Source organism: Rhodnius prolixus, unplaced genomic scaffold, assembly GCF_049639745.1.
Source record: "Rhodnius prolixus isolate KJV_2025 unplaced genomic scaffold, Rpr scaffold_2, whole genome shotgun sequence".
Classification (NCBI taxonomy): Eukaryota; Metazoa; Arthropoda; class Insecta; order Hemiptera; family Reduviidae; genus Rhodnius; species Rhodnius prolixus.
The window spans coordinates 13,487,716-13,497,149 of record NW_027411592.1 but is presented as its reverse complement, the minus strand read 5'-3'; the positions used below and the strand labels follow the sequence as shown (position 1 = coordinate 13,497,149).

The 9,434-nt window shown below is 33.3% G+C and overlaps 1 protein-coding gene across 11 annotated transcripts in view; it reads right to left on the bottom strand.

The window, feature by feature from the left end:
* Positions 1-474: 474 nt before the first annotated feature.
* LOC141448995 (uncharacterized) overlaps positions 475-9,434 on the bottom strand; it is a 61,478-nt gene continuing 52,518 nt past the window's right edge. For all 11 annotated transcript variants that reach the window (XM_074117955.1, XM_074117956.1, XM_074117963.1 and 8 more), the window contains 5 exons: positions 8,322-8,450; positions 3,258-3,519; positions 2,928-3,117; positions 2,207-2,401; positions 475-1,304 (listed from right to left, as the gene is read on the bottom strand). In XM_074117955.1, coding sequence (XP_073974056.1) covers positions 956-1,304; positions 2,207-2,401; positions 2,928-3,117; positions 3,258-3,519; positions 8,322-8,450 — 1,125 coding nt within the window. In that variant the 3' untranslated portion in view covers positions 475-955. The remainder of the gene's footprint in view (positions 1,305-2,206; positions 2,402-2,927; positions 3,118-3,257; positions 3,520-8,321; positions 8,451-9,434) is intronic.

Genomic DNA, 9,434 nt, shown 5'->3' with positions numbered 1-9,434 from the left:
GATAATCTTTTTTTGTTCATTAATTTCCCCAAAGTGTCATTTCTGAGTTTTGAACTACAACTTTTATACTTACAATTATAGAGAATTAAACATTCTTAGTCGGATAAAATCGCTTTGCCGAAGTTGCAAATTTTTTAGAACACTTTTTTTTTTTAATTACAGCGAATCCTCATCCTCTACTCACTTCCTAAGGACAGTATCTAACAGACTGAACCATCATCTGGCGTTGGCGTATAAGTTCCTGTTTACAGCGACAGTATTTGCAGCAGTATTCCAAGAGTTGGAAAGAAGCCTCTTTTGACTCATCAGTGAAATGACAGTCGTAAATAAAGAATTAAAATAGTTGAATTCAAATTCTCTTTACCAAACAGATTAATCAACCAAATAGATGTCTAAACTTTTCTCACAGCTTAATAAAAATAATAGCATTTGAAACATCGTTTCAGGAAAATTTAAATAATATAAACCTAGAAGAATAGAGAAATAAATATTTATTTACAATATGTACAAGTAATTTCTGTTAAAAATAAATATTTACTCGTGATTGAATAGTCTACATAATTTATACATTTTTAATTTTCTTAAGATTCTACTTGTTGGATAAGCGGCGGAATGTAAGGTAAAACACATTTTTGTCAGCCTCTCTAGTGAACAACTGTGCCTTTTAGAATATTCTTGTAATGTTAATTTCCTAATAATCTGCCCCATAAAAAAAATGTAATTTTGTAGATACCGTTTCAAAAAGTACTCTTATTAATCACCCAAAGGAAATAACTTAAAAAAATAGGTCTCTTTGCCATTGTTTCTTTGTGTCTATGAACGTTTTTACTTGTCAATTACAATTTTTCTAGCTAATTTAAACAGATGTAACTAAAATTTGTTAACGACAATAATCTGACAAGTAATGGATTATCTTATAAATATTTTCAGTTCATTCTGATCGAGAAATATTTTCTTAGAGACATCCGTTTCCCCAACAAGCACACCAAGGCAATTTCCCAGTCTCTCTACCAGTCATCGACATCTTCCTTCTAAGGCTTCCCCTAGAACTAAGAGAAACAGATCTTTCTCTAGCCTCTTCTTCTGTAGGACGTTTAGGTAAACCTGAAGTTCTTCTGGATCTAATTGATCTAGTGAGAGCTGGCATTACTTCTTGTTCTGAGGATGAAGATGGTGAAGGTCCTCTTCTGGTTGTACGTTTACTTTTCTTCACCTCAGAATCACTGAGACCTCTTCTTACAAGACCTGGAGATGGTCCTGTGCCTTGAGTTCCAGCTGGAGCACTTTGACACCTTTCTTCAAGTCTGTTTTTACACAAAATGCATAAAAGAGAATGGTCTTTTTCAAGAAGAGACAATGAAAATTATATTTATGGAATAATAAAATTCCTATACAGATATACATTAATATAAAATGGGCTATATTCTCACAATTATATCCTCAAACGTTCAATGTTGTAAAAGTCAAAAAGAAATTCTACCAATGACCCATGGCCAACATGTGAAGTACTAAAAAAAAGCTAATTAGAGTGATACGCGGGGACAAAAAAATGAATTATGAGTAATTAAAAAATGAAAGTCCTATTTTAAAGATTTATTATGAATCCAATTAGTCACTCAAAGCTGCAGTTTAAGTTAGGCACATGAACAAATTTCTTTCTTTATTAAGAATCGTTCTCCTAGGGTCTTACTAAACGTTAAAGCATTTTTGGACTTTTAAATTTTTTTTTACTCTTAAAATAATTAGAGTATCAAAGATAATATACGATTGGTGACGCACACAAATTGAATAATTTTCATAAACAAATAACGGTTACAAGATATACAAATAAAATAAAAGCATAAACAAGTGAAATCTAGAATAGACTTTTTCTTAAACAAAAAGAAACAACAAGAAATTAAAACTCAACAAATGAAGTAAAACATTCACCAACCTCACATTCATGCAGCTATTTATTACCTTAACATTCATATTACTAACAGACAGGACACTTGACTGCATCGAGTTTTAACCAACACAATAGTTAATAACTCAATTATCATACTTTGCAAACTTAGACAGCTGATTATTATGAACAAGATAAAGATAAAGCCTCTTTTATTTTTTCTCTCTTTATGACGTAACACAGACGCGGCAAAATAAAGGCCTTTCACTTATTAATTCAAGGTTTTTAAAAAAAAAAAGAGTTACATTTTAAAAAACTTACTTAGGTATGGAATGTGAAGATGCGGATGAAGGTGTGGGAGGCTGAGTCCTTCCAATAGTAGTTTCAACAGCCACGTTAGCTGTGGCTGAAGAACTAGATGCGGCATTCACAGGTTGTTCTTCACTGTTGGTCGTCGTATTTGTTGCTGATGTATCTGCAGCATCTTTCATCGGGTCTGTTGATCCATTTCGTATCCTAAAATAAATAAAAATCTTGTATTATTTACATATATTATGCTTTTAGTAATTTGTATAGTGGTATTTATGAAGTTATATGTATTTAGATATGAAAAAGGAAATAAAGACAGTTTATTTTGGGTGCCACGCTTAGGTAGCAGGAACTGAAAAGGCCGAAATCCTGATAGGTGCTACTATTCTACTTTGATGAGGACCCAACCCTGTGACAGCATAATTTCGTCAGCTTTCTCTAGTAAGAGTTCAGAAAGTGGAGAGAGCTAAACTGAGCAGTGCTTTTCAGGTCTGAGTTAGGCGAAGATCACAGGTCCTGGCAATTATATCCGGAAGAGAAGTTTTACTGAGGTTTAAACCTCTCATTGTTATGAGCAAATGTACAGTCTACATGTCAGTTTTTTTAAAAATAGTCTCGTTAAAATGTTTTGCCCCGGCGGAAAGGCCATACCTGACGTAGCTCTTACTGGCCTCAGGGCAGTTGAGTAATAAAAAAATCTGTATAATTCTAAAGAAAGAAAAAAAATAAATACCTAATGTGAAGAGTTGGTTTAGGTACAATTTGTTGTATTGACATTCTGGCTAATTCTTGATGCGGAATCGGTCTTAAAGAGATTTCGCTTCCTTGGACATATAGTTTCTTAGGAAGGGAACCTGCAGGTCTAATTCTTACCACTCTTTCACCAGTGTCTATGCTTCTGTAGAGTCTCCTTTCTATGACGCCTATCAACAGTAATCAGTAATTATGCAATTTTTAATATATGTCTAACAACGAATTAGTAAATAAATTCACATTCTATCCGTAAAGCAAGTCAAAGAAATAAAAAATGAAACTTTATAAATAAGAAATAATAACTTTTCACCTATGACAGGTCCAAATTGTGACAGCACATGAGTTAAGTCTTTATCACTCAATTGATGAGGTACTCCAGATAACGACAGAACTACTGTACCAGCTGATACATCGTGCAATGTTAATTGTATTGTGCGCAATGTAATCCCTTTGGCAAGCAATGCTTCTAAGGAATTCTTGTCACCTGCACTTAAGTATATACTTCCTTCCAATAGCCTTACGCCAACCAATTGTATATTAGATTTTACTGCTTCTTCAATTACTTCACCTACCTGCAATAAGAAAAATTGCGTTTGCTGTTTTCCAAGTTTTTCAAGAGATCTTTGAACATTCGTATTCTGTATTGTACAGAGTATTGTAAACAGGCAAGCTATAAATACGAGTGTAAGTTCCATTCAAGGGACTAGACGAGAAAAAAATAGCTGAAAGAAGTTACAATTCCGGTATTAGGGGATTTTGTGTGGATAACATGTTTTAGGTTTGTAAGCACATCATTAAAAGAATCTTTCTATTTAGCTTTTTAAGTGCAAACTTGGAAAATATTATATTGATTTCTTTTGCTTAAATATTACTCGATAAAACTTTGCAACTGCGCCGTGCAGTAAGTAAAAGACTAGCGAAATGTGAGATCTGCCTTACAAATAGCACATCTCAAAGTAAAAATACATAACTTGGAGGAATTATAATTTAACAAAAGATAAAATCCAAGTATATTTGAAGCTAGGAAGTAATGTGTAAAGAAGCAGGGACTAGATTAGTCAAGTAGATTAAAAATAATTCGCTTGATATAATTTAAGAGTAATCACTACTTTTTTTCAATAAAGAAGTTATTAAAACTACCCAGCTAAATGGGTATCCACAGGACGCTGTCAGAATCACTCTTCGTAGAGATTTTAACTCTCTCAGAATAGTAAAGTATATAAGAGATATTGTTAGTAGAAAGTACTCTTATTTGAATCCTCGTAAACTTTAAAAAGACATACTCTCAAGTCAGCGACAATGTACTTTATAAAGTGTTTTCTCTTCTTTTTTCTGAGCGCGGCAAAGATTAGGAATGCCCGGACCATTTTCTAAGAAAATAGACGCACATCTGGATTCGAACCCGAGAACTGCTCATTTCCAATCATCTGCGCGCATTCATCATTATTATCGACGTTATTATTATGACATATCAAGAGAAGATTTATTTTAAATTCTGTATTTGCATTTCGTTAATCTGGATAGTTAGAAGTTTATTTGAAAAAAAGAAAAATATATTTTGAATGCAGACATAAAGCTGTAGCGTTTGAAAAATTGAAAGCAGATCATGAAAAAGAAAATGATTAGAATAAAATTGGGGTTCATAGATCCAGTTTCAGTGATTGTACTATCAGTATTCAAGCAAAATGTTGTGGGACCATTCAATAAACAAAACGTTTTAAAAATTGTCGTCTAGTCACTGCATCAATGGGCTAGCAATTTCTGGAATGTACTGCGCTGATCGCTACGACTGGGTACACTAGATTTAACAAAGTTTCAAATGACTTTAGTTGAAAATATCAGAGAAATACCAATTTGCCGTTGCTCTACATGTGCAAGAACATCCATAAGATATCAAATGTTTATTTAATCCGGGGCCTCCGCCTGCTGGATGTTAACAGAATCCTGGTTGATGTTAACTGTGAATGCTAGTCAAGTTCGCTTCAATATATATCTATTTTTTTTTCATACAAAATTAAACTATTCATTTTTAGCAAAGATCCCTAATATTAAATATTTATAGAACAAAAGATAAAAATAGACTCTGCTAACTACAAATTGGTAGAAATTAATCTCAAGTGTTTGTTACAAAAGTGATAAGAAAAAAAGAGATTGTTTAGTCAACACAAACAAAGATGGAAAACAACAGTTCATTGTTAACATTGACAAGAAACAGATCTACTACATTCTAAGTAATTCAGACTGGTAACCAACTTTTAATATTTAACTCAGTTACTGAGGAGGCATGTGGAAAGCGCGCGGTTACAAAGTCAATTTCACTGACGACCGAGCAGAGAAAGATCTATTATAGCTGCCATGCCTTGACAGTGTTTGTACATAGAATGTAGCCGGTCTTTAGAATGTACACAGACCTAAATGTGTACGGTGACGAGCTATAGTTCGCCTTTGGGAACGCTAAACCCGCACATACAATAGCTCTGTTGGCCCTGTGGAGAAGTGTACATTTCGTAGGAACTAGAATAGCCTCAGGGAGTGCAAGAACCCGGAAGTCGTTCGCTATTTCTCTCTGCTTCAAATAGAAATTAACATTAATTGTATTTCTGATCAAAGAATTCCCCTTACATTTTCTGGATAAAGCAGGAATGCACTAACTTTCTGACCTTCAGATTTTTACTTTGCTATCTCTAGACTAGAAAGGCAACAGAAAATAGAAAGATTTTCTTGAATGGAAATGATGGCTTTGACCACTGAATCTGTAATTAATTCTCACAATTTCGATAAATTGCAAGTAATAACATGAAATTCCTCATGATTTATTTATTTTTAGTACCGGGTAACCCCCCCCCCCCATTAACACAATAAAATTTGATCATCAAGGATTTCATGAAGTAAAATTTTGTGTTAAACATACTCGTACAATATCTCACAACTCTCAACTTCCCTTCGAACTGAAATTGCATCTAATATAAATGTAGAATACTAATTAAGTTTCTAACATAAGTCTCAGCCCTTAGTGAGAGTATATTAATTAAATAAGCGCAGTTAGGAGAAAATACAATAGTTTAGCGATTATTTTATTTACTTAATCTTTGCTCATCTACTACACTGGTCTTAACGCCGTCTTACCATCTAAAACTACATACGTCGGGATGGCGCCTTCTCTTCGTCCATTACGGGCTTTATTGGATGGTTACTGCTTTTATTTATTTATGTAAATATGGAAATAAAAAAAAAATCAGAATTCTTTTGTAAGACAGTACACTCCTTTAACCGATACTTCAATAACTGTGAGGTATGAGGTATTAAAATCAGCAAATTATTTATTTTCTTGATCGTTATACATTAATATATATTATGGAAGAAATCATCTCGCTGGGGTTAGCGATTTCCACTCAAAGAACCAGGGTTCGGATCCAGCTGTTGGCCCTTAGATTTTCTCTTCCTAAGAGCTTCTTGCAGCGATGGTTAACTGTCAGTAACGAGAGAACAGTGACAAGATGACAGCAATGCATTGATTAAAGCTCTGGGCGACAATGAGCTCAGATGTTGACGCGGCTTAAATTAACCAAAAAATTGGACACCTCAGTTGAGGATATTATAGTTCAACAAAATTGTGAATTGCAAGATTAGAGAAAATACATTTTTGCGCACAACATAAAATTTTTGAAGAAGGTTCGTGCATTACGATTGATTTCCCTTGTCAATAATGTTGCCTAACCCAAATGAAACATACAAAAGATTTATTTTTATTGCTATTTTATTAAACTTGAAGTATTGGAGGCACACAAACTGCGACTTCTGACTCAAATTGTGTAAGCAGAATTAAAAGCTGAAACAATAAGTTTCTTCCCCTTTTGAGAATGATCGAGAGTCTTGGTAGCAATGGTGAACCCATCTGGGTGGGATCTAGGAAGGATGGTCATTCTAAGCGCCAGAATTGTGATAATGGAGCTTTTTATCTCTATTCAGTGTATCTGATTCACCAACATGAGACGCCAGTGCATTCAGGAAAAGAAAGACTCTCAGGAGCAAGCAGCTTATTGTGCTCCCGTGCAACGCTTCCAGCACTCTGACATAAACTTCTCCCATTCACCAGTAGCAATAATAATTTGAGGGTAAAAGAGAAATGTTCTTTGATTATCATAGAGAAATTTGTACTGGTAAAAATAACTGTTTCTGAAGAGATATCTTCAGAAAGGTAAACTGAAATGCTTAGTGAAATGAAATCATTGTCCCTATTCGAAATGAAGCTGGAACGTTTAATTCTTATCAGGTAAAGATTTATTTAAAAACTAATCTAATAGGCAAAAGTGAAATAGTTTTTAGTTAGTAACAAAATTATCCACCTACACACCCAATGCAATGAGCGCTGCGTCGGCAAATCAAAATTCCTTTTTCTTTTCTTACATTCCTTTCTTCCTTTAAAAATCCAACACTAATTCTTATTTTAGCGCCCCCTCGCTGTTTGGCAACTTCAGAATACTGGATTGCGTTAAGAAGACTTTTTATTAGCAAGTTTGATAAGAATTATTAGTGCAAATTTTTAAAACTTTTTATATAACTAATCAAGAAAAAATACACCCTTACTGACTAACAAACCAAATTAACTTTCTCACGAGTTTTTTATTGTCTTACAAAAAATGGCTCCAATTCTATTTCACACTGACGCAATTCTGACTGAAACCTGGATTTCGTCATGTCATACATGAAATAGTAGAAATATTTTTAATCTTCTTCTAACGAAACTCGATCTGAAAATTGTACTAACTTCCTTCAGATTAGAGGGAAGGACGCGTAAATTGTTAATATCCTATTTCGACGACTTATCACTCTGTAAAAATATTTCCGTAAAAGGGATTATTGGCTTGCTTGTTTTTCTGATATCTTTCTCGCTCAATCAATGTACAACTTGCAGAGATAGTTGATGTATGCGTTTTAGATTTAAATAGTAGGGAAATGACTAAAAAGCGAAATCCACAACTAAATGGTTTACTGGGCTCACATGTGAATCGGTGATCGTACAGAGAACTGTTCAATGGGTGTGTGAATATGCTATCCATTTGTACGCAGATCAACTAGCTCTTCATCAGGCTCTGCTTATGGAGAGAGTGTAGAAGACGACAAAATTCCAGAGGAAGTGGCTAGCCATTCTATAGGAACTATTTGGTTTTAAGCGTGCCTACAGGCAGACAAATTAGCTATCATTGGACATGATAGTACATTCTGTGGACTAAAGCTATTACTTAAAGGATCCATAACAGATCTTTGAATTTGCAAGGGATTCGGCTAAACAGCTACTACAAAAAGTATGTAAATTTAACAATTCAAAAAATATCATTTATGAATTTGAAATAAACAACTAACTAAAACTTACAGTAAGATGTGGAAATAATTCTTGGTCAATATTTGTGGCTGCAGTAAAAGGATGGATACTGTTAATCCGTAAACAAGGTGGTAAGGTTCCTTTGAACTCTTCAATTCTTCGTTCCAAGTTTTGAACACCCTGAAACAACAAATAAAAAAATATATTTTAAAATTTGTTTAATCAGAGAAAGTTATTATTTATAAATTTATTCGAAACATTAGACTCAGTAAGTCTTTTTCAAAAATAACACAGGAATGTATGATTCCTTTTCAACTAGGAAAATCTTGACCAAATAACAAAAAAAAAAAAAAATGCAGTAGAATATAAAATCGTATTAAGAAAGATACTTGATCTTGACTGTTGCCCATAATTTCCGATGACATTACGTTAGTGAGAAAGCCACATCGTGCTTGGCCTAGAATTAAAATGTTCTGAACCCAGAATGAAGTCTAGAATCAGTTAGAATGTTACATTATAAACAGAAAAAGGGAAGATGGCGTTCCGTTCCATCGCAGGGATGGAGTTTAATTTAGATGGGAGCACACTCATCCAACCTACACAGATTTAACTATATTGTAAATATTTAGACAATTGGAAATGTTTTCTCATATCTAAACTGTGGCGGGTAAGGTTTATAACAAACCAATTTTATTGGAAAATAAACATCAAGATGTTCAAACTAGATGGAAAATAATTATGTTTTTTTAATATTTAAAAAATGTTTATTAAATAAAATGTTTCCATAACTTCAAATTACCTCCAATGATTCAAATAGTTTCCTTCACAGTTTCAGTAATTTATAAATGAAAATCAAATAAATTGACTCGTTATTGACTGTTCTTTATTTGTACGTTTGAAAAGAAATGTTATTTTGACCCAAAAAACCAACACAACTTGAAAAAACATCTTTCAGTATTCTTCTATTCTAGGCATTCTTAACCAGAATATTTCCTAGATAGGTTAAAACATAAGCTTGATGTTTTTGTCTTCAAGATGTACATATTTAATTCACAGGAGTATTTGGTATCCACAAAATTAATAGTAATAAACATTGTTCTGAAAGAAAAGAAATACTTTAAAGGAAATTTCCTTTAGAGAAATCTGCCATGTCAACTTTTCAGA